General features: G+C 52.9%; 2 protein-coding genes and 1 long non-coding RNA gene across 4 annotated transcripts in view; 1 reads left to right on the top strand and 2 right to left on the bottom strand.

Moving 5' to 3' along the window:
* CHRNE (cholinergic receptor nicotinic epsilon subunit) overlaps nt 1-24,851 on the bottom strand; it is a 143,923-nt gene that overhangs the window by 79,555 nt on the left and 39,517 nt on the right. The gene's annotated exons all lie outside the window — the stretch shown is intronic.
* On the bottom strand, nt 2,133-9,956 carry PFN1 (profilin 1). Its single transcript, XM_080980073.1, has 3 exons — nt 9,579-9,956; nt 4,280-4,472; nt 2,133-2,641 (listed from the first exon to the last, which is right to left on the bottom strand). The coding sequence occupies exons 1-3, from the start codon at nt 9,708-9,710 to the stop codon at nt 2,544-2,546; spliced, it is 423 nt and encodes a 140-aa protein (XP_080836199.1). The 5' UTR covers nt 9,711-9,956; the 3' UTR covers nt 2,133-2,543.
* On the top strand, nt 18,658-24,828 carry LOC308462400. 2 transcript variants are annotated; one of them, XR_013979102.1, is made up of 4 exons: nt 18,658-18,789; nt 21,301-21,401; nt 23,910-23,965; nt 24,692-24,828. It is a non-coding gene; the product is annotated as an uncharacterized lncRNA (long non-coding RNA). The 2 variants fall into 2 exon arrangements; XR_013979103.1 differs by having other exon boundaries at nt 23,910-24,051.

Here is a 24,851-nt window from a genome sequence, read left to right as displayed (position 1 = left end):
CTCTGCCTCGAAGGGGGTTGGGATGGATGACCCCCCGGGGTCCCAACTCTGCACGTTCAGTGGAAAAAGGGGGCTTTCACCAGGAAACGCCTCTGAATAGCATCACTTGCAGGGAAGGGCCCAGCTCTCCCGTTTGGAGGCTGATTTGGGGTCATCCGGATGGACAATTTGGGGACAGGGACACAGACCCCCCCCCCCCCGCTTTTGGCCTGATTCGTTTTGGACTCTCACCCCCCCCCCAACGCAGACAGAAAGCAGCAGTTTGGGGAGCGGCTGCGGTGAAAGGCTGCGAGCGCGGCTCTCCGACGTCGCCGGAAGATGTGGCTGAGAGGAGGTTTTCTCGAGAAATAAAAGGTTTCCTGGGGTGGAGAGAGAAGCCAGCGCAGGTTTTTGCAGGGCCCCCAGCGGCTCGGGAAGGAGGAAGGTTCACAAAAGGGCTGCCAGAACGAGGCTTTGAAGCTTGGAGAAATTCAAAAATCGTAGTTGGGACACTTGGGGGTCATCTAGCCCAACCCCTGCAATGCAGGAACGAGCAGCTCATCCCTACAGGGAATTGTACCTGCAACCTTGGCCGTATCAGCATCATGCTCTAAAATACGTTTTTCACACTCTCACTGTAGATCTTGCTGAATATTGCAGGATCAGGACAAGGTATGTCCATTGTTAACCTGTGGAACTCCCTGCCACAACGGCCAATAACTGTATTTCCCATAGGGACGTCCCCTTAGGTCTGGAAGCTGGAATAGATGTGCAACCCCCCCTCCAGCTCTATCCAGGGCTCCCTTCTGACGCTCTCATGCCACATTCTTCAACTTAGCATGTATTGGACTACAACTCCCATCAGCCACTGCTGGCTTGGCACAGGATAATGGGAGTTGTAGTACCAGTCGCACCTTGGGAAGCAAGGTTGCAGGTGGTGGAGTCTCTCTCCGCTGGAGGGTTTTCAGCAGGGCTCAAGGATTTCCCGTGCATTTTAGGAGCGGGTTGGGCTGGATGGCCTTTGGGGGTCCTTTTGCCAACTCCACGATTTGGGATCTAGAACAGCTTCGAGATGCAGAAACCACGCACTAGCCAGGCGCCTCCCGATGCCAGGGCAACGGCACACACCCAAAGCAGCACCTGGCAACGGCTCCCAAACAGTGAGTCACTGGCCGCATCCAGTGTTGACAAGGAGGGTTAGGCCAGGCCAGGCCCAGCGGGTGGACTTTGCGCTACAACTCCCAGGCGGCAAGGCACTCTCCGCCCTTCCTAAACAAAGCAGGGGCCGGCTCCGAGGGAGGGCAGGTGGCTTTTGGGCAGAGCTAAGGGTTCCAGTGCAATGCCCACTGCCGCCACCTCTGGGGAAGCAAAGCGCCCCCTTTCCCCGCAGGAGAGGTTGGGAGTTGTAGCGCAGGAACGCCTGGCTGCTTTGCTTCTAGAACGGCGATGTCGCACAGAGCAACTGGACCTGCCAGGGCTGGCGCCCCACAGCCTGGCACCCTCCAGACGTTCCACACCGCAACTCCCTTCATGGCCCCCAATGTGCTGGCGGGAGTTATAGTTCTGGAGGGCGCCAAGGCGTCTTGCGCATCCTTTTCTGCCAGAAACCCCCTGTCCAGCCCCGCTTTCCTCCTTCCCCGCCCCGAGGCGCCCGGCGCAACCAGCACTTGTGGCCGCAAGGCCTTCAGAGGACAAAGGCACCTCGGTTGGCGGTTCCCATTGTTTGCCAAACAGGCGCCTTCTGTGCTGAGCCATTGTTTCCCGCAGCCTAAGGGAGACGGGCCCTTGGCATCGGCGTCAGGGACCCAGGAGTCCTGCCCCCAAGCCCGGCTCTTCCCCCAACTCTTTGTCCATTGACAACTTCCGAGGCAGCGGACGCCTAGTGGTTAGAGCGCTGGACCCGGGAAGCAGCAGGTCCTCCGCTCAGCGGCCCTGAGGCTCAGTGGGCGGAGCTTTGGTTGCTGGCTGCCACTGCCTCCCTTCCAGTGCCATCATGGGGATTAAATGAGGACTACCCCCTTGCGTTGACCAGGGTCCAAATTATTGCTCTGCCTTGAGCCTCTCCTTTCAAACTGGGCTCCCAGTTACCCCAGCACCTTTTGTGCTGGGCGCCAGCCCCCCCCCCACGCCCGGCACCACCAACCACGACCACATTCAGAATTCAATTTCTCTTTTATTTCGTTCGTCTTGTTCCAATATAGTTTTCTTTTTTCTTAACCCCAAAAAAAGCTACACCTTGTAACCATCAGAAAATTTGGCAGCAATAAGGATTTCTCGTGATAGAAAAAAATGGCCCCAAGGGGGGAGAGGAGGAGAGACGGGGGGGTGCGCGATTTTTTGGGGGGTGGGGGGTAGAAAAAAAATAACAACTGTTGAGAAAGCAGGGAAAGTGGGGGGGGGAGGAGAGGAGGAAGAGAGTGGCGGTCCGGCGCCGGGGGGGTGGGTGTCCCACGCTGGTCAGGCCGGGGCTGGGCTGGGGGTCCCGGGCGGTGGCAGCCCCCGTGGGCATCGTGTCCCCCCCCCGGTCCCTCAGTAGTACCGCAGGCGGGGGCAAGGGGGGGACCTCAATATTGCGACCTCCGCAAGTGGTTGGCCATCTCAAAGCACTTCTTGTTCACGCAGCCGCCGTGGACGCCTTCCTTGCCCATCACCAGGACTATCGCTGGGGGGAGAAACGAGAGGGGGGGGGGTCAGCGCAAAAGGAAATTAAGACCCCCCCAGGCGCCAACCACCCAAGGAGGAGGAGAAGGGAGGGTCCATTTGCACCCAGGCGCTGCGTTTCTCCAGCTCAAAGTCCGCCAATCGCAGTTTTCTCCAGCTGGGGCAGAGGGACTACGAAACCCATCGTCCACAGCGAGTGGGATGGGCAAGTCGGTGGTCGTGGCAGATGGAGTCCCCCGGCAGCAAGGCTGAGGGGCGCTGAAAAGGTTTTGCCTTCCGTAGGGGGGGTGTTCCCAGCTGGGGTCGGACTACAACTCCCATCGTCCTCTGCGAGGACTACAACTCCCATGCTAGGGATGATGGGAGATGTAGTCTAATAGACCGGGGGGGGGGGGGGACAGAGTTCGAGAAGCGCCAAATTGGTGCCGCCATCAATGGTGGGGTTTCCCTGCGGGTGTCAGACCACAAGTCCCATCGTCCACAGCAAGGAGGATCGGTGGTCGGGGGTGATGGGAGTTGTAGTCCAACCGCAGCTGGGGACCAAACTTGAGAAGCACCAAATTTGCACTGCTTTCCATGGGGGTCCCTCAGCTGGCGTTGGACTACAAGTCCTATCAGCCCTAGCGAGCAGGACCAGCAGTCAGGGACGATGGGAGTTGTAGTCCAACCACAGTAAGGGTACTAAAGCCATTCTGGGCAGCTTCCGACAGAGATAAAGACGTAACAAACAGGCTTTTTTATGGGTCCTGCAAAATCACCCTTCAGGGGAATTTAGGGAGAAGCCTTGGAAAGTGGAAAACCCCTCTGCAATTGCGGGCCAAAGGTGAACCACTGCGGAACTCCCTGCCACAAGAGGAGAGCGAGGCTTTTAGATTTTGCGCAAAGCTGCCCAGAGCGGCTGGGGCAACAAGGACTCAATTAAATTATAATAATAGAACCTCCAGGTCCCAAGGAAGTCTATCTCAATTCTTAGGATGGGCCTGATCCAGGAAGACTCTTCAAAGGTGCAACTGAAGGGTGGTTTTTTTTGGAGGGGGGGAACCCAAGGCAGGGCTCCTCTAGCCAGAACCGGGGGCCACCTTCAAGTTGAGCAGCCGACACCCCGCTAGCCAGAAGCCGTGCCACGCAAAGGATGCCAAATTTGACTTGGGCGGGACTTCTGGAGGTCATCCATCCCAACCCCCTGCAATGCTAACACCATCCCTGACCCGACAGCCATTACCTTGGCAGGGGGTTGAGCTGGATGACCCCGGGGGTCCCTACCTACCCTACAATGCGCCCCAACCTCAGGTGCCAGACTCTTCTCCACTGCCTTGCAGCGGGTTGGGCTGGATGACCCCCAGGGGTCCCATCCCTCCACCCTTCCAGCTAAAAACCCGGCTCCCATTAAGCAAGATTTACGACCCCTTGCAGCTGCCACGGCAAGACAGAGGCCGCCTTCTCTGCCCAGCCGGGGGCTGGATTAGCAACAGCTGTCCACCCCCCCATTTGAAGCAGAGGGACACCACCCCCCAAAAAAACCCCACAGCTGTTGGGGGAAAGAATGCAAGTCGTCCCTTCTGCAAGCGGGGAAGAGATGGACAGCTGCAAGGAGATTTGGGGAGGGGAGAGGAAGGGGTGCCCCCCCCGGTTAACTCACTCTTGGCCGTCATGGCGGCTGTGATGTTGAAGGTGGGGGCCCCGCCGGTGCTTTTGGTCCTGAGGTCCATGGTGCATTCGCCGTCCGTGTGCAGGCTGTCCCGGATGACAGAGCACTTCTGCCCGCCCAGAGTCAGGCCGTTGACAAACAGGTTGCTCCGGTCCTTGCCCACCAAGATGTTCACTTCCGCCGGCTGCCGGGGGGGGGGGGCGAAATAAAAAGAAGAGGGGGGAAAGTGAGGATCCACAGCCTGACAGCCCCCCCCAAAAAAGACCCACTGAGCATCTCAAGGAACCCCAAAGCCCCCCAGTACTGAGTCACGCCCCCCAAAACTAAACCACAGGTTCCCAAATGACTTTAGCATTAAGACTGGATGTGCCTCAGTCAGTAGAACCTCACGGTCCTGGGTTCGAGACCCACACCGAGCCAAAGATTCCTGCCTCGCAGCGGATTGGGCTAGATGACTGCTGGAACCCCAACCCTACGATTCCATGATTCTCGGTGGTTATTTTTGAGCTGCAATTCCGGCCTCGCAGGGGGGTGGGGATGGATGACCCCCAGGGTCCCCTTTCAAGTCCAGGATTCTAGCAAAGTTTGGATCAAGTTTGTCAGTTTGGTGGGCTGGGAAAGCCAGCCAGATTTTTTTGGGAAGGTGGGGGGAGAAGAAATAGTAAAATTATTTACGAACTTCGGTCAATGCAAAAAGTTAAGAAAAGATTTATGGGGAATAAGTGAATAATATGTACAACACCATTTAAAAGTAATAAAAAATAGAAGAAGCTGTGTTGTGAGATCACAACGGTAGAAATAAGGGAAATATACATTCACAATTAAGACATATATATACATGGTATAATTTCGGATGTACTGTAAAGAACAAGAGAATGTACAACTGGATGTAATCTTCAAAAAAATATATTTAAAAATAGTAAAACTATTATTATTCTTCAATTAAACTAAATAGCTTACTTTTTATTTAATTGGGCAATTATATCGTTGCCTTTGGGGGGAAATGCAAGCTTCTCACCTGAGCAGTGCTTTTGTGAAAAATAGGGGTGCTGGGTGTGAGTTTTCTGCCCCCCCCAAAAAAGTTTGGGAGCCACTGGATTTCAGTGCCAAACCAGAGAATGAAGATGGGGGTTCAGGGGGGCCATAGAGCAGCCGAGCCGGAAGGGACCCCCTTGGGTCATCTAGCCCAACCTCCTCTAATGCGGGGGGGGGGGCAGATCTTTTTTGGGGGGGCAAGGGGACAGCGCAAGCCATGGGGCTGACATTTGCGTCTCAGGACACCCAAAAAGCAGCTGCAGGCAGCAACTGTTCCTTGTGGGGCGAAGGGGGTCTGGATGGAGGGCAGAGGGACAGAAGGAACCCCCCCCAAATTAAGCCCCTTCTCTCCTGCCCCCTTGGAAGCTGGAATGGAGCCCCAGCACCTGTTGCCCCTGCAAACAAACCGCCCTCTGTCTCCTGGCCTGGCCATTAAGACCCAAAGGAAAACAGGGGAAATCCAGGGGTGTTGGTTTTTTGCTTGGGGGGGGGCAAGAAGAGGAAGTCTCTTCCAGGCTCCCCCCCCCCAACTTGGACACGGCTAAGTCCAGTTTGTGGGTCAATTTCCCGCCCAAAGTGTGCTTACGTATGGGGAGGTCGTTCTCCACCCAGGACTAAGGCCCCCCCTTGCTGCCATGGCCTCTGGAATCCCCCCATTATCTAGGGGTGCAGTTCCATCCCCCCCCACTACAAGGAAGGGAATGTAGTCAGCACGCCCCATAGCTCAAGGGATGGCTGGGTCTTTGGGGGGGGGGGGGAGAACAACTGCAGGAACTCCCCGTCTCCTTTTTAGCTGCTCAAAAGATCTGTCTCCATTTGGAATTTTGGGACCCCCCCAGGTCATCCAGCCCAACCCGCTGTTAGGCAGAAGAATTTGCTGGTACTTTCTCCGTCAAGGCAGCCTACTGCCCCCCAAGATATGTAGGTCGTCAGTTTTTTTGGGGGGGGGGTCTGAAGTGGACCCTGCCCTGCAAATACTTTCTCTGGGCTTACTGCCACCCCCCCCAGCTGCGCTCTAATAAACGATGCCCCTGCTTAGAGGGGGGGGGGCAGAGAGAGGAGACCTTCCTATACACAGCAATAAGTTCACAGCTCAGAACTGTCCCGTTGGATAAGGGATCCCCAGGGGTCATCCAGCCCAACCCGCTGCGATGCAGGTCTTTACCCCTCCTCCCAAAATGCGCTCTCCTCTGCCCCTAATTCCCCAGGAGGAGGAGGAGGGCTGAGTGCATGCACAGTAAGCTTTATTTTATCCCCCCCCCCCACAGTGCCAGTTCAGGGCTGGGCTGGCAGCGACTCCGGTTCCCAGGTTGCACATTAACTGCAGGAACACACAGAATAGCCTCCCTGAGTGGATGGAAGAATGGAAGAGGCAGCGGGGGGGGGGGGGCAGGCCTGGCCGCCCCCGCCCATTGCGCCGCACTCCCCTCCCAGGAACAGAGGAGGAGGGGACAGGAGGGAACAGAGGAAGATTGGGCAGTGCACCCTTCCAGTTCCCCCCAGAGGGAAGAAATGGGGTCCCTCCAACAGACCCCCCAGGATTCAGTCGGTTAAGGGGGGATCTCTGGGTAGGGGGGGTTAGGCTAGCCCAAGTGGCCACTTTTGCAAAAGGCAGGCCCCATCTCTGCCCCCCAAACTCACATAACAACACCCCCCCAAAAAAAATCAGGAGGGATGAAGCTCAATTGCCAAATTTGGAGAAAAGTGAGAAACTGCGGAAGAAGTCAGAAACGCCCCCCCCCCATGCACACACACAAGTTGCACTTCCGCTAAGGTGGGAATTGGGAAGTTTGAAGCAAAGGCCTTCTTTTGGGGGGGGGGTTAGGAGTTCTGTGGGGCACCCCTTCTTCCCCTCCCCATCATGGGGAGATGCTGGGGCTCCAATGATATTTTGGGGTCTCGTCCCCCCCCCAGCACTGAGCAAAGGGGGCACAGATCCCCTTCATCAAGGGGCGGGGGGAGAGGAGAAGAGATTTTAAAGTCCTTTGATCCTCTCCTCCAGAGGCAGAACAGTGGATCCTAAATAATAATAATAATAATAATAAATTTTATTTATACCCAGCCCTCCCCAGCCAAGACGGCTAACAACCAATAATAAAAACAAGTTGATTAAAATACAACTTAATAAACAAGATTAAAATACAACATTAAAACATTAAGATGCAGCCTAAAGGTCGATCAGTGGATCAACAAGGGATCAACAGTGGATCCTTTGCAGGGGGCGCCCCCAGGCCAGCTGTTTTGGGCCCCACCCCAAAAGGAGCTCCAACAAAGCATCCCTCCAGATTCTTCCAGGGCTGGGGGGAGAGAAAAAGGGATCCTTTGCTCAGGATCTGGAAAGCAGGAACCGAGGAATTAATCTGGAATTTTTTTTGGGGGGGGGTATTTTTATTATTTGCACAGGTCGCCACATTTTGGAAATGGAGGGTTGGGAGACACGCACACACCCCTCTCTCCCCGCAGGAAAGTTCCAAGGAAAATGCAAAAAAATGCACCCAGGCCTCGCAGCAAAATCTCTCGCGTCCCGTCCCCCCCCCCCAAAGATTCCTGCCAGAGGCCCAGAGCCGGGATTGCTCGGAGATTAGCCGCAGCTGAAAGGAATCCAGGTCTGGAGACGTGGCACTTGGGGGGGGGGGGAGGGAAGAAGAAGAAAGGAGAGGGGGGGCACCCAAAAACCCAATGGATGCCCCGACGGGGCGGTTTGGCGGTTGTTGTTTTTTTGCAAAAGTTCCCTCCGGGCTCCACTCTGCGCGCCGGAAGCGCCCCAGAGAAAGGGGGGGGGGGAGAAAAAGAGTTTCTAGAACTTTGCAACTTCTTTTCCGCCTGGCCTTTGCGCAAGGGGGGGGGGAGGGAAGAGAAGTGCGGGGGGGGGCATGTTTGCTTGCGCTCTTGAAAGTCTCTCCCTCCAAGGCCTGCAAGCGACGCTTCTTGCGGCGCAAAAGCCCCACCTGTATCCTGTTTTGCAAAGAGAAAGAGAGAGGGAGGCGCGCTTGCCCCACATCCGGGGGGGGGGGGTGAAGAAGCCAGCCCTACGGTGCAGAGGGAGGTCGTGCCCCCCCCCCCCAAGACTCAGCTCAGAGAGTCTTTTCTTTTTTTTTGCCAGGACTGGGGAGCCGCTTTTGTGCCGGATCTGAACAAGGAACGCGGGAGAGGATTTTGGCCGGGATCTCCAGACCCCTTTGCCAAAGTGGGGGGGGGGGCCGGGGTGGGGCGCGGCGGGTCAGGCCACGAGTCAGCCCCGGCTAGACGCCCTTGCGCAATCGCGGAGTGGTTTGGGGGGGGGGCAGAGAGAGAGAGAGAGAAGGACAAGAGAGGTGCCGGGGCTCAGCCTCCGCCCCGCGCACAAAGGCACGTGGCGGCCGTGGCCCCCGGGCGCCTGGGTGTGGCCCGCGGGGATCGGGAAGCGGCTTGGAAGCCATGCAAACTTGGCGGGGGGGGCGAGTGGAAAAGTTGGCCCCGCTCCCGCCGAAGTTTCCACGACGCCGAGGGAGCCGGGAGTGAAATCCCGCCCCCCCACCCCACCCCGCAAATCTGGGCCTGGATGAGAAATTACGCACGGAGAGGTTTAGGGGTACCCGCTCGGAGGGTGTCTTTTTTGGGGGGTGTTGCCCCCTCCCCCGCCAGCTGCCTCCCCCCCCGAGGGGGGAGGGGCGGCCTGCCTCCTTCTCCTCCCCCCTCCCCCCCGGCTTTTGAGTCATTTCCTCTCCCGGGCTGGGCGCGGGCAGGGCGCGGTGGCGGTCGCCAAAGCAGGAACCGCGGCCGCCTGGCGCGCTTCTCCCCACCCCCCCCCAAAAACGGGGAGAGGGCAAGATGCAAAGGGGGGGGGATGGAAGAAGAGGGGGGGATGCCCGCGATTGCGGGGGCCGAGCAGCGCGCGCCTCTCCCCTCCCCCACGCCCCCCCCTTTCCCGGGCCTGCAGGCTGACTTTGCAAGAGGAAGTGGCGGAGGCGCTTTGCACAAAGGCGCACGGGGGGAGGGGGAGCAGAAAGAGCCCCTCCCTCCCTCTCTCTTACCCCCCCCCCACAACCCCGCCGTCGGGGGAGGGTCGCCCAGGTAGCGCCTCGTTGCAGCGGCTTTGTCGAGGCCCCGCGCGCCCCCCGCAACTTCGCCCGGGAGGAACCCAAGCGCCCCGGGGCGCGCCTTCGAAGGCGGGGACCCCTTCCCTTCCTCCTCTTTCCCGCCCCCGGTGCAAATCCCTAGGCGGCCAGGCCGGCCCCCCCACACCCCCCTGGCTCCCCGCAACCCCGGGGCGCACCGTGATGTTGGCGAAGGTCTTCCCCGGGGCGGCGGCCCAAACAGACGGCACGTCCTTGTAGCCCACGATGGCCGCGTCCTGGCAGGTGTCGTCCGCCATCAGGTTGTCGATGTAGCTGTTCCAGCCGCTCATGGCCGCGGAGGGCGATGCGGAGGGATGCAGGCGCGCACGGAGGAGGAGGCGGCGAGGCTGCTGCTGCTGGGCCCGGATGCAAAAGCCTGGACGGGGCGGGCGGCGGCGGCGGCGGCTTGCTTCTGTTTGCAGGGGACCCCGGGGGAAGAAGGGGACGCGCGATCCGGATGTGGCGCGGGCGGCGGCGCGAGCGGATCTGGCGCTGCTCCGGAGCGGCGAGCGAGCACAAGGCGGCGAGGGCGCCGGGCGCGGAGGAAGGGGCCGGCCCAGGGCGGGGAGCGGGGCGTGGAGGCCGAGCGCGCACACGACACACGCGCGCGCGCCCGCCCGCCTCTCCCTCCGCCCCCCAAGTGCAGCTCCCTCCTTGCGAGCCAGGGGGCGCCCCGTCCGGCGGCGGCGGCGATATTCGGGGGATGATCTGCCCGCGTTGCATTTTGCAGGGGAAGTTTTGCAGCCGGCGCTGCGCAGACTTGGCCCCGCGATCCTCTGATGCTGCGCGGGAGCCTGGCTGGTTTTCGTGCCCCCCCCCGGCACCGCGCCGTTTCTTCAGCCCTCCGTGCGCCCCCTGCATCGCTCCGTTGCGCAAACAACCTCCCCATAATTCCTTGTAGATCCAGATTCCCTCTGTTTTGCCAGCTGGGCTCCTAAGGGGAGCTTTGATGGTGGATCAGGCCCACCTAGGCCAGCAGGGTCTGCTTTACGGTGGCCCCCAAGTTGGGCTGGAGCTCATCAGCAGCAAATCTCCCCAGCCCAGGCACCCTTGGGTGGGTGCTCCCAAGGCAACCCATGGGCCACGTTCCGGGGGATAAAGCGGGACAGGTCAGTCGGTAGAGCAAGAGACTCTGAATCACAGGGTTGTGGGTTTGAATCCAACGTTTGGGCAAGGAGATCCCTGCATTGCAGGGGGTTTGGCTAGATGACTCCTTGGGGTCCCTTTTCCACCTCTACAAGATTCCACCCCAACCAGAGCCTCTTCCCTCAGTTTCTCTGCCTCCATTTCCCCAGGAAAACCTGCCTTTTTGTGGAAGCTAGCTCTCAATTTATTAAAAATTTAAAAAACACCAGGACCTCGTCTGCTTGGGCTAGAATTGCAAGCTAGCCGGTTCTTGCAACAGGGGAGAGGAGGGAAGTGTGCGGGAATCGCACTCGGAGCATGCATGGGCATTGCAACAGTGTGTGTGTGGTTGCAGGGGGGGGTGTCAGGATGAGGTCCCACAGCGCACGTGCTTATCCATTCCTTCTCTTAACCTGCTGCATTTATATCCCACATGTTTGCCTCTTGGGGATGCGCTCTATACGCCCTCAGAGGAAGCACAGCGCTTCAGGGTGTCAGCTAGTGCATATGAGAGGCCTGGGTCCGAATCTTCCTCCACACTCGTCCCTGAAGCGTGTGACCTTGGGGGCCAGCCTCTGCCTGGCCTGCCTCGCTGGGTGGTTGTGAGGACTGAAAGAGAACCGTGTCTATGCCACCTGGCGATGTCAGTTGTAGACCTTCAGTCCAACCCCCTAGAATGCAGGAATCTTTTGCCCAACCAGACACTCGAACCCATGACCCTGGAGATTAAGAGTCTCATGCTCTAACAACTGAGCTCTCCAAGCAGTGCAGTAAATGATAAAGATAAAAAGATCAAGGTAAAAGACCCCTGGGCGGTTAAGTCCAGTCAAAGGTGACTAATTATTATTATTATTATTATTGGGTTGCGGCGCTCATCTCGCTTTCAGGCCGAGGAAGCCGGTATTTGTCCACAGCTAGCTTTCCGGGTCACGTGGCAGCAGGACTAAACCGCTTCTGGTGCAACGGGACACCGTGATGAGTGCCAGAGCGCGTGGAAATGCCATTTACCTTCCTGCCACAGTGGTACCTCTTTGTCTGCTTGCACTGGTGTGCTTTCGACCCTGCGAGGTTGGCAGTGAATGAATAATCCTGCCTTGCAAGGGCTTGGGCTAGGTGATCCCTGCAACTCTACAATTCTATGATTTTACGTGAGAAGCTGAACGTTGCAGGATTCGGGGCAGGTTAAAGAAGCCCCTTTTCGCACAGCGCAGAGTTAAACTGCAGAACTCCCTGCCACTGGCTTTCAAAAAGGATGGGGCCCGATCCCTGGAGCAGAAGAGGGCTCTTGAGGGCTGCTTTCTGCCCTCCCCAGTCGGAGGCCGCGGTGCTTCTGGCTCGCAGTTGCCAGAGACCAAAGCGGGGAGAGCGGCTCTCGCACTCGGGTCCGGCTTTTGGTCGGCCACGTTGAGAACCAGATGCCGGGCTAGAGAGGCTCTTGTGGCCTCCAGGAGACTCTCTCTTCTCCATACATGGGCAGGCGAAGGGAGGCAAGGGCGGCTTCCTCTGCTGGCCAAACGGAGCCGGTGCAACAGGAAGAAAATTGGAAGGGGGGGGGGGAGAGAAACAGCTGAATTTTGCATCTCTCTTGTGTGCCTGTAATAATGCAAAACCAGGCAGGGAGATTTGTCTCATCCCTACAATTGCACACCTGAGTAGGCCCTGCTTTGGGGCTTGCACAAAGGAAAGGCTGCAGGATCGAGCCCGGCGTCCTGTTCCCACAAGGGCCAAGTGGATGCCCGTTGCGGGAAATGGCAAGCAGGTTCCCAGCAATAGGGATTCTGAAGCCAAGCCCTTTTGTGTTTCTGTCTCGGCCTCTTTCAAACCCATTCAGGCTGATGGCCGCGGCCGCCTCTTGTGGCAGGGAGTTCCTCAGGTTGAAACAAGGATCACGAGAGAGGGAGGAGAATTTTTCTCTCTCCACTTGGGACCAGCGGATCCCAACCTTGCCAGTTTCCTGGATTTATTCTGCATCGATTGCAGGCAGTTAAGAGCAGCGCCCAGAGGCAGCAGTTCCGCCAGCTCTACTCAAGCCAGGAGGGGAAAGCAGAGCAGGCTCAAATATTTCCCTTTTTCATATTTAAAAAATGCAAACGCAGCATCTGCAAACGAAGCTGCGTCTCAACGGAAGCGGTGGCAGCCCAGAGCGGCGCCTCAGGGGAGACGGGTTCAAACCCTGCAGGAAGAGATGGGGCCCCCCTGTGCCTGGCTGCCCCTCTTTGGACACGAAGGGGAGCTGCATCTTTAATTTGGGGGACAGTTTGGATCATCATTTCATTTCAAAATGCATGAGCTGTGATCAGAGCAGGTGGAGATTGAAAGAGAAGAGAAGCTGTAAAATTGGTATACAGAATTCCATTTTTAAAATAACACTGGAATCCTAGCATTGCGGAGTCAGAAGGGAACCCCCACGGTCATCTAGCCCAACCCGCTGCTAGGCAGGAATTGCAGCTGAATTATCCCTGGGGGAAATCAGTCCGGACACAGCCCCACATGCACCCACTCGGGGCCCGTGTGTGTCTTCTGCCCCAGGAACTGATTCCCAAAGGGTGCCAGCCTTTCAGAAATGATTGCCATGGTTTCCGTCCCGGCCGAACGGTTTGCTTCCCTGTTGGCTGCTTGTCTGAACCCTGGGGGAGCTCAGTGGGTAGAGCGTGGGCCTCTGAGTCTCGGGGCCCTGGGTTCGAGCACCGCGTTCAGCCAAAATATCCCTGCATTGCAGGGGGGTTGGCCTGGATGACCTTTGGGGGTCCCTTCCAACTATTTCAAATAGCTCAGTCGGTAGAGCGTGAGACTGTTCATCTTGGGGTCATGGGTTTGAGCCCCAGGTCATGGCGGAAACTAGGGAATGTTGTGTCAAAGAAAGTGTTACCCATTTTCCTTTCACTTTCCTTCCTGCAAATAGTCAGATCTTTTGGGGAAGCATATTCTTTATGCAAAACCTCCCAGTAATTTCACACCCTCAAGTTGACAGCATGTGCAAGTTATTTAAATAATGGTATAATGGCGTAAATAATAATAATATTACATCTGAAGGCAACCCTGTATAAGGGAAGCTTTTTAAGGTTTAAGGTTTTCCTGTGTTTTTATATATTGCTGGAAGCTGGCCAGGGGGCTGGGGCAACTCAGTCAGATGGGTGGGGTATTAATAATAAAATTATAATTATAATAACTGCATTGCATTGGGCTAGATGACCCTCGTGGGTCTCTTCTGACTATGATTCGAAGAGAGAGAGAAACCAGGGTGTCATCCACACAGACACATCTGGTCTCACCTGCAAGGTGTGGCAGGCAGGCAGGTGTCCTGGGTTCAACCCTCTGCCTGAATCCCTGGAGAGATGCTAATGCCAGACAAAGCTGAGCTTGGTAGATCCCAATGCCTGGACTGGAGCTCTGCACTGCGAATTTTGTTGCAGGAATTTATGTACAGGTTGGAGGGTGTTTGCCCCTCCAGCAGATATCCTGCACCTGCAGCCCACTATCAAAACCAGCACAATCCCTTTTGTGACTTGTCCCCACAAAACACTTCGTCACAGTTTCTTTCTGTCTATTCAAAGGGCCTTTGCTGCACGATACCAAATGTAAGAATTCACTGATCAATGTACCTGTGTACTGGCTCACTGGGAAAACTTCAGAAATTCCTCTAGACCTGTGAGCTCAGCTCCTCAGCAGCCCCTCTGCCTGAGTGATAATCCCTGGCCTCCTGATACCTGAGTGCCAGACAGGTAGCCATTCCAGAAATAGCAAACCCAGATGAAGACAAAAGGGTGGGATTCACTTGGCTGGGAAACAGGGAAACGTAAAGATCTCTTTTGTTCCACTTGCTGGGTGTTTGGTGGAGGGCAAGGGGAACCATGGGGCAGGGTCCAGGATGCTCAGATTCCTGCCACCAGACCTCCCCTTTCATGATGTAACCGTGATGTAGTTTGGGGGGTGTAACATGGGGATGAGCAGCTAATAGTTTGGGGGCTCTTTCGTTCTGGGCTTCCATCTTGTTCCACCTGGTGGCAGGTGGGAGTCCTGTCACAACAGTCTTCAATCAAGACCAAGCCTCCTGGCTGCTCTTTTGCTCTGGTATTCCTGGCAGGGGTCCTTGTTTTTTGTCCAAGGGAGCCCTCAGATTTCTCCGTTAACAATTTCTACTGGAAGTTGTGGCAGCATATTTGCCACTGCAAGGGCCTCTGTTAAACTGCAGAACTCCCCCCCACAAGAGGCAGCGATGGCTTTCTAAGAGGATCCAGCAGATTCTCCTCTCCACCTCCCCAGCTGGAGACAGCGATGGGTCGCAGGGGGTTCGACTAGATGACTCTGGGGTTCCCTTCCGACTCTGCGCTTCTACAGAGACCACGGGGTGGGACAGAGTTGCTCTTGCGTTCGAATCCCGCTTGTACATTTCCCACCTCGAGTGTCTGGTCAGCCCCTGTGACAACAGGACGTGGTGTCCTTCCTGTCCCGGGTGCGATTCCTGCCTTGCTTGGGTTGGGCTGGATGACCTTTGGGGGGTCCCTTGCAACTCTTCCATTCTAGGGTTCTGCTTTCTCGCGCAGCAGTGGCCAAACCCGGCAGAGAGAGGAGACGGAGCGTCATGAAGGCAGCAGTGCAACGTGCCGGGCCTCAACCTCCAGAACCGCAAAACCGTTTTGCAACCCAGAGCCCCTGCTTGCTGCCTGGAAGCCGCCCCTCGAAAAGGAACCCTGCCCCACTTCCTGTCTGGGCAAAAGGAGCTTGCGGCTTCCCTTCTCCCGCTGCCCCTTTGATGTGGGGCAGCTGCTGGCCCCAGAGGGATCTGCCTTGGTTGCAATTGGGTCATGGCCCATCTTCTGCTTTTGGCAACCCTAAAAGATTGCAGCTTTGCTACCCACGTTGCATGGCTCTCTGTTTGCAGCCTGAGCCACTTAGCAAACCTGGAACCGGTTGATGGGATTACCGGGTTTGGACACCTCTGAGGTTAAGTCCCATCCTTGCTAATCAACTTAAACCCCTAGGATAAGACGCTGGATTTGTTTCTTATTTCTTTCGAAAGCTTGTTTTAGCCTTTATTGTACAAATAATTCCATATTAGCAGAAACTGAGTGATGTTTGTAAAGAAAACAATTAGAGGACTATAAAGTAGAAAGAAATGATATACAATACAAATCTGTGTTAAAAAAGAATGCTTATATTACAGTATAATGAGAAGGATGGGAAGGATTGTGTCGATGAACACTTTTGTTGTGTAAATAATGTTGTCTTTTCCTCTTTTGATTTTTTTTTTACTTCATATCTTTGTTATTTCTTTATTTTTTTCCTTTTCCTCTTTTTGGTTCCTTTAAAAATTTTCTATTCTCTACGTCATTTTCTTTTCCTTCATATGTAAAGAGATAGCATATAAGGTTTGTATAGATAGGGAAATTTTTAATCAATAAAGAATTAAAAAAGAAAGCTTGTTTTAGCATTTCGTTTTATCATGCGTAGAAAAGAGACGGAACTACGACAGTGACAGACAAAAAGGAAGAGAGGGAAAAGAAAGCTAGAGGAGTCCAGTTGCAAATGGGTTGAAATAACGGAGTCCAAGGTCAGAAAAGCAGCGTGATTTGATGGGAAAGTCCCATTCCAGATTTGCTAGGATTGTCCTGAAAGTAATGGTGGCTGCGTTGTCCCAAAAGAGTGCCAAATCCTATAAAAAGGCACGTTTAGGATCCAGTCCAGGGTTGTCTTTGGACTACAGCTCCCATCATCCCTGACCACTGGGCCTGCTAGCTACGGATGATGGGATCTGTTTCCCATTGAGTTGCAACAATTTTATTTTGTTTGTTCCGTGGATGGTAAGGGGAAAAAATCTCAAAGTGGTTTACAGGAAGATAAAACGAGAAAATCTAGAAAGATTCTCAACCATCCTTTAAAATGTACACAAGTTTAAATACAAAAACGGAGGGCGTTGCCTCAACTTCCTATAATAATCTGGTTAGAGGAGAGGGAAGGCACCTGCTTGATCTCAAGTGGCAGGGAGTTCCACAGGGCAAAGATCCAGTTCCTGCAAATGTGGAACGGGTATCGTGAGGCATTTGTAGGGGTGACAGTTCCCCCTGACCGAAGTGCTCAAGTAGACACATGTGGGGTCGGGGGACCTTTCAGGTAAACTGGTCCCAAGTTGTTAAGGGCTTTGTATACTAATAGCAACACCTCGAACTCGGCCCCGGAGCAAATTGGCTGCCAGCGCAGGTCTCTGTTAAGATGCTAACCAGGCCTCCCTCCTGTCACCAGTCGTAAAAATAGAGCCCCAGACGCCTGCTGGGCGGCTCAGTCGGTGAGAACGGCAAGGTTGTAGGTTCGGAGCCCATAAGGGGCAGCTGCCTTGTGGGGGGTTGGACTAGATGACCCTCGGGTCCCTTCCGGCTCTAGGGTTCCATGAGCTTTCCTGGCCTGATCCCGACCGTGTCCTGGACGGCATCCTGATCTCCGAAAAAGGTCGCTGAGTTTCCACCTCCTGTAAGAAGACAAATTCCCACCCAGACGATGCACTTGGGAAACAAACAAAGGCCGATTCTTGCTGGGATTATATTCTTTCAACTCCCAATTAAGCAGAATAAACAAAAGGGGGAATGGAGGAGGCAAACAATGGAACAATGGGATATCTTGGTCTTGTGACGTTTAGTCTCGTCTCCGTTGAGATACATGGGCTCCAAACTGTTCCTGCCCCCCAAATTTGCCACGGTCCCCCAGCCCCAAACCTGGACTCCCTTTTCAGTCCAGGTGGAGAGCGGGTTGGTGTGATTGACGCCCTTTTAACATGTTTTTTTGGGGGGGGCGCAGGTGGGGATATTGGGTGGTTGCTGTTGTTATTTTGATTCTGCCTCTTGTGGTTTTATGTTCTGATTTTATTCCGTGAACCGACCTGAGAGCCCGCAGGTATCGGGCGGTCTAGCGTCCTCGCAGGCACAATTTCTGGCGTCTGCACAGGCGCAATTTTCAGCATCTGAGCATGCGCAGATGCAATTTCTGGGTTTAGCGCAGCGCACAGGGACTCGCCAAGTGGGTGGCTCAGTTTGGGGCGGCTCGTGGGCCACTTGTGGCCCAAGGGCCTTAGGTTGCATACCCCTGGCCTTAACAGTGAGTCCGTAAGTGACTGTGGAGGCCAATTCTGGACCCACACGCCCTTCCACAGTGGGGACATTGGTTTCCGGGTGGGAGTTGATCACAGTGTGGATTTGGCAAGCGTGCCTTCCTCTTCGCATGTTTCTCCCTTGCGTCCTGAGTTCCAGCATCAGCAGGATAGAACGTCGCCAGTAAAGCGTAAAGAACACAGAAAAATTAACCAATTGCCGGAGGAACAATTAGAATCAAGGAAACACTGTGTGGATCTACACATAGGGGGGGGAAACGCTATAAATAAGTCAGAAATTCAACTGTTAGAACCAAAGGGGGAAAAACACAATGGAAAATTGCTTAGATTTTCATTGGCTCTCACCAGCGCCATCTGGTGCCCCATGTTTAGAATGCATCATGCAGTTTTTTTACTAATGAGTCAGATGTCGCAGGAAAACCCATATTATACGATTAACAAATCGAGGCGGCGTTTATAATCTATAAAACAATATTAACATCGTAAGCTAATAGCAATAAAAAACTCAGCCCTGTTCCTACACAGAGTCCATACCCCATGACTCACAATCTTTCCACAGCGTCAAGTTGGTGTATACCTGCCGTTTAAAGCTCATTTCTCGCCTGGCCCCAAAGATGCCGGGAACTGTAGTTTGCTGTGGGTGCTAGGAGCTGTAGCTCTGTGCAAACTACCATTTCCGGGATTCTTGGATGGGTGTGTTGGTCGGAAGCCTTAGATTCCAAGCGTATCATCCTTCCTTGCAGAAGACCCCAGATCTGAGTTCAAAGGATCTCCCCGAGCGCCTGGGCGGATTACAAGCCACTCAGCCAATGGGAGTTGTGATTCCTGCAGGGGTTGGGATAGATGACCTCCGGGGGTGCCCCTCCGACGCTCCCATTCTATGCTTCTCTGAATTGATGAGCTTTAATGAATTGCTCCAAGGAGAGTAATATCCCAGAGTCACTTTCCCCCTGCCTCCCTCCTGGCAACCGGGGGGACAATGGGGAGGGGACCCCATTATTTGTGTCACAATGCTGAGCTGGGGGGGGGGGGGCAGCTGGTCGCCAAGACCTGCGCTGGTTGCTCACAGGGCCTTAAAGGAAAGGGGGAAATATGGCGGGACACATCTCTGCAGCCCCCCAGCCACAGATTCCCCAGGACACGAGGTGAGGGGAGGAATCGGGGTGGGTGAAACGTAGCGTCCAAGGGAATGGCAGGGGGTCAGAATGGATGACCTTGGGGGTCCCCTCCGGGTGACTTTTGGCAAGCCACCCTCAGTCTCCAGGCCCTCCTCTGCTGATGGGACACAATACAGCTTGCAAGGTTGTATCATCATTTTCATCATTATGTTTGTGGGAGGGTGTAATTGGTCCATTTCTGTTTTCATTGTGGATTTTGTGTTTTTTTATCTTGCCTTTTATTTTTCGTGAACCGGCCTGAGATCTGTGCACCAATTTAATAAGTGATAACAACAGCAATAATTTGCCGTATTTTTCCGTGAATAAGACTCTGGGTTTTTTACTCTAAAAGAATGTTAAAAAACTGAGGTCGTCTTATACACAGATAGTATCTCCCCCCCATTTTCTTAAAATTTGAGTCCCCCAAAATAGGGGTAGCCCTATACACGCAGGCGTGTTATACACGGAAAAATATGGTATATGCACATTGAACTCGGCCTGGAAGCAGATCTCATCCCTTTGCAGGTTTCTCTCTTAATGAAAACAGGGATGATGATGATGATGATGGAAACTGTGAATGATAGGAACATAGCAGAGAGTAAATTCTATTGAACTCAATGGGACTTATTTCTGAGTAGATAGTGTGAGGCTCCCTTGAACATAAAGGAATCCACACTCCATGCTTTTCGTATACATATATATATATATATATATATATATGGTTTTTACACATATTTCCAGACATAACACCCCGTTTTTAAACAACATAACAAACCTTTGGCTATCCTAGGCTAAGACTTCCATCAGCCTCGACGGATGGTTTTCTAACCTCCTTTCTAACGTTGCATTTTGTTATTATAGTTATTGCTATTAAATCCGTATCCTAAATAAACAACTTCTTCATCCTCTTTCCACACTCCATGCTTTTCCTAAAGGATCTCCGTTTTTTTGCACCAGAGACTTTTAATTGTTCTCTGAAGAGAAGGAAAAGCGGGACAATCAGAAATGGAGACGGCTTCTGTAATTCCAGGAAAATCGGGACGCTGGGAGGGTCTGCAGACCTCTGAGCCTGGATGTTGTTGTTATTTATTAAATTTGCATCCTGCCCCAACTATTTATTAAATTTGCATCCTGCAGATCCAACTGGGCTTCTGCCTTGAGGCCAAGGGAAGCCCCACAGAGAGGGTCTGGCAGTAGTCTAGCACACCAAAAAGACGCTCCTTTCGGCCCATTCTATTCCGACAAGGGCATAAATGTATATTTTCCTTTAGGATGCTGGTTGGCTGCCCAGAGTGTCTGGGGAAACCCAGCCAGATGCGCAGGCTGTAAAAAATAAAATTATGGCGCTGATTATTAAGTCTCGATGAGGGCGACAGTGCAAAACACCGCTATAGACAGTGCTTTTTTTCTTTTAAAAAAATGTTTAGAGGTACTCTCATTTTGACTCTAGAAAAATCCCCATTTTATAGTTCAAATCGGGGAAAAGAAATACAGCAAAGATTCACAAAATGTTTAGGGGTACGCGCATCCCTGCGTCCCCCCAGGAAAAAACACACCGCCGATATATATAGATAGATAGATGTAAAGCCATACCGGGCTTTTTTAAAGAAATAAAATCTGGGGTAGGTTTTTTTTCTGCGGGGGGGGGGGGGAATGGAGACTGTGGGGGGGGCGGTTGCCACGGCAACGGGGCCTTGCGGCCGAGGCCAAGCCTGCCTCGAGTGAGAACTGTGGTTCCTTTGCCCCCGGGGGATTGTGGGTAATTGGTTGCAGGCGAGGCAAGGGAGGGGAAGGGGCTGGAATGGGGGATTAATACCATCGGGGGGGGGGAATGAATATTTGGTTGGATTCGAACTCTTTGCCTCCACATATATATATATACATACATATATATATGTATGTGTATCCCAGCAGGAGGTTTAATATGAAAAAAGCAAGCAGATTGGCAATCGAGGCCCAGGGGATTGTGGGTAACCCTGGTAGGGGCAGAGGGATCAGGGTTCGAATTCCCCCAGTGACCTCGAAGAAATAATAATAATAATAATAATAATAATAATAATAATAATAATTTATTTATACCCCGCCCTCCCCAGCCAAGGCGCCTAACAACCAATAATAAAAACAAGCTGAATGAATACAACTTAAAAACAAGAAAGGGGGGGAACCAGGTACCTGCCACCTGGAGCTCCTCGGAATAAGAGAAAAATTGGGGTGTCAGTGCCATTGATCCGTCAGTCCATCATTCACCCCCAAATGACTGGCACCCCATTTCAACGACAGCTGGACAGGGAGAAATCCAAACAGATGCAGTTCCCCCCCCCCATATCCTCTGCGTGTTAATGATGGGAGAGGGAGACACATCTGCATTTTTTAAAAGAGACCCCCTTTTCCCTCCTCACAAAGTGTAGTAGCTGTAGTAATAATAATAATAACAATAATATTTTTATTATTTATTCCCTACCTATAATAACCTCACCTTTCTATCTCTCTCTCTGTCAGCTGCACCACAAACCCTGCATCTCTTCAGTGATTACCATATATATATAAATACAGATATATATATATATATATTTGTGGAGGAGACCATATTTCAGGAAAAGGTGAGCAGATTTTTCTGTATTGGGTTAAAAACATTTATAGGTTTGCCTTTCATCAAACTGGACTGCAGTTATTACTGGTCGTTTAAAATGTGTCCACATTTAAAAAGGACCCCCCAAAATTCAGATTTTTTAAAAATAGCAAGTTGAACAGTTGCAAGCTAAGCCACGCAAAAGGCTGGGGTGAATCTTATTTTTTATATATTTTTGTCTGGGTTAGCCATATTGGGACTGATCTTTGATTCCACAGCTGGAAAAGCTCCCTTGGCCAGCCTGACATTATTATTATTATTATTATTATTATTATTATTATTATTAAATGTGTTAACTGCTTTATTTTGCCCAGGGCAACTCAAAAGCGACTTACAACCAAAAATTCCCACATAATACATACATTAAAACCCACCCACTTCTAAAAAGCCATAGATAGTTAAAAGTCAAATACTTGGTTAAAAAGGAATATTTCTATTTATTTAATTTTATTAGATTTCTATACTGCCCTCCATCTAAAGATCTCTGGGGAGTTCACCAGACTTGCCTGGCGCCTAAAGATATGTAATGAATGTGCCACAAAGAGGGAGCCACCACCGAGAAGGCCCCGCTGTCCTCTTGCGGCCCCCCCCCGACACAAAGAAGAGCCCCAAATGAGGGTCTCTGGGGCCGGGGCGCTTCATATGGGGAGAGGGAGTCCTGGCACCAAGGATCAGCCCCAAACAGCAAATAACTCCGCAATGGGGTTGAATCCGCTTATCGAACCCTGTCTGCTTGTGCATCTATATCCCCACACAGGTATGCTGGCCTTGTCACAGCGACCACATAATGCCCATTCCCGCTTTTGTAAAAATTCAATATTTTAGTGTGGCGGCCCCTGTACTCTGGAACTTGCCTCTTGAGACCAGGAATACACCTTCACGGCTCTAAAAATATCCATTTAGACAAGCCTGTCCTGATATTTCGGAAGCTGGTGCGAGTTTCTGTCGTTTTTTAGCCTATCGCTATTTTAACTTTTCAAAAGTCTTCCATGGTTTGTCCCGTCTTCTTATTGATAATTTTATGGCTTTATCCTTTTTTTGTAAACCGCTTCGGGGAGTTTTTATTCCCCAGTTATTTTTAGGAAATAAATAATTCCATAAATACCATAAAGACAGCTAACGATTTAACAGTAACGGGCATTACAAGAGCAACATTTAAAATGAAAGCAGCGCTTGATGCCATGGTCAGATATTTAAAAACATTAAGCAAGAAGGCTGAAATGGCCGTAATTTATAAAAATGTTATCAGTTATATATATTTCTCTCTTTTAGAAGACATCTGAAGGCAGCCCTGTTTAGGGAAGCTTTTAATGTTTAATAGATTATTGTATTTTAATATTCTGTTGGAAGCCGCCCAGAGATGGGCGGGGTATTAATAATAATAATAATAATAATAATAATAATAATAATATTCTGTCTCTCTCCCATCTTCGTGTGCAGAGTAACAAACTCTCCTTCTCTGGAGGCTTTTAAGCAGAGGTCAGATGGCCATCTATCCCAGATGCTTTAGTTGAGATTCCTGCATTGCAGCGGGTTGGGCTGGATGACCCCTGGGGGTCCCTTCGAACTCTACATTTCCCTGACTCTATGCTTCCGTGAAACGCCCTGCATGTCTAAGTCAGGTCCGCTAGATGGCCCCCCAGCTGCCCTTCAGCATGCCCACCCACCCACCCTCACTCCATATCTGGGCTCCTTGCAACCCTCTCCCATGAAACCCCATGCCGGCAGTCCTGAGACACGCCAGGAAACCTCACCCTGGTGACCTTTGCCTGACAGAGCTTCCCAGACCTGCTTGGAGGCCGTGCCAAGGTCAGAGAAATCTGCGCGCACACAGAGTCCTGCTTCTCAGCTGCCCGTTGGTCTGGGGTCCCCAGGAATCTCATTGTCCACCGGGGCAACTCTGGAACACAGATCCACCACCCGGGCAGGCTAGGAAGACTATTCGTTCATATCGAAAAAGGCTTGGTTGTTAAAAAAAAAAGGGGGTGGTGGGAATAACAGCACCCAAACCCTCAAAGCTGTTTACAAAAGAGTTAAATTTACCAGTAGGAGAAACTCGCAGAAATAATGTCTATAGACTTTCAAAAGTGGACCGAAGACAGATTAGAGCTTTTCTTGGCTTTCTAAACATCTGGGCTGAATAGTCTAAAACACTTTGGTTTTGTTCTGCAAACCGCCCTGGGATCTCGTGATGGAAGGGAGGCGTCTAAATTTCGTAGCTAAATTAAAAAACGATTTTAGCAGGCGCTGGAAAGAGGATGGGGAAGGCGCCTGCCCCATCTCAAGAGGCGGGGAGTTCCAAAGGGCAGACGGGTTCTTACAAACATGGACTACAGGGCATGTGTACGGAGGAAGGCGATCTTTTCGACATATTTATTGTGGTTATTCTTGAAATATATATATGAAAAACCTGCCCTCCTCTTAGAACAGGGCCCTGCCTCCTGCTTCCTGACCATCCCTTGGTTTTCTTTTCCTCAAGCCGCGCTTCTCAAACCCTCCGCTCTCGTCCATCGGAGCTTCTGTGCCTTTCGCCCGGTGAGTCCCCAGCCCTTACCAGATCCCTCCTTCTCCCCCTGGATCCGAAGAAGGGATCCCCCCACCCCAAGACAGGCCTGTGAAAGGTGAGCGGCAGCTAAAGTTTCACCTCGTCCTTTAAGCCGCTGCTTGGAATGGACCCTTTGACCTTTAGCAGCCTCTAAATTTAGGCCAAGACTTTAGAGGGAGCTGGGCTAAGGGAGCGTCTGCAAGTGGCAGGCACAAAACGTGCCCTCAAGCACTCCATGCCGCTGGGGGAGCGGAGCTCTGGAGCCCCCTGCCTCTCGGAGGCAGTGGGGCTCAGGGGTTAGAGCAACCGGGCGGCCTCCAGATTCATAGACTTGGAAGGGACCCTGGCGGCCATCTAGTCCAACCCTGTGCCGCTGGGGGAGCGAAGCTCTGGAGGCTGGAGCCCCCCACCTCTCAGAGGCAGTGGGGCTCAGGGGTTAGAGCAACCGGGCGGCCTCCAGATTTAAAGACTTGGAAGGGACCCTGGTGGCCATCTAGTCCAACCCCCTGCAATGCAGGAATCTCAACCCCCCATCTATGTTGAAACCAGACTGGGTCCTGCTGGGCTTTGCATGTTGTGGACTACAAGTCCTGGAGGGCACCAGATTGGCGAAGGCTGGGCTTGGGCAGCAATCAGGGAAACGCCATTCTTTCCCTGCCTCAGTTCCCCCTCCGCTGAAACGGAAAGGGGTGCAAATGATTTATTCTTCGGTATAGGCTGTAAGGTTGACGGACCGTAGGAAGAAAGGCCTCAGAGCGGTTGGCAGAAAAGAGGGAGCAGCCAGGTCAAAACCAGAATAGAGTAAAACAAAACAAAGCTCCCTGCAAATTAATCAAACTGGCTTTTTGGGGCTGAACAGGAGGGCAGGGGAACTGC

Source organism: Podarcis pityusensis, assembly GCF_964106645.2.
Source record: "Podarcis pityusensis genome assembly, chromosome: 13".
Lineage (NCBI taxonomy): Eukaryota > Metazoa > Chordata > Lepidosauria > Squamata > Lacertidae > Podarcis > Podarcis pityusensis.
This window is presented reverse-complemented; position numbering and strand designations above follow the sequence as displayed.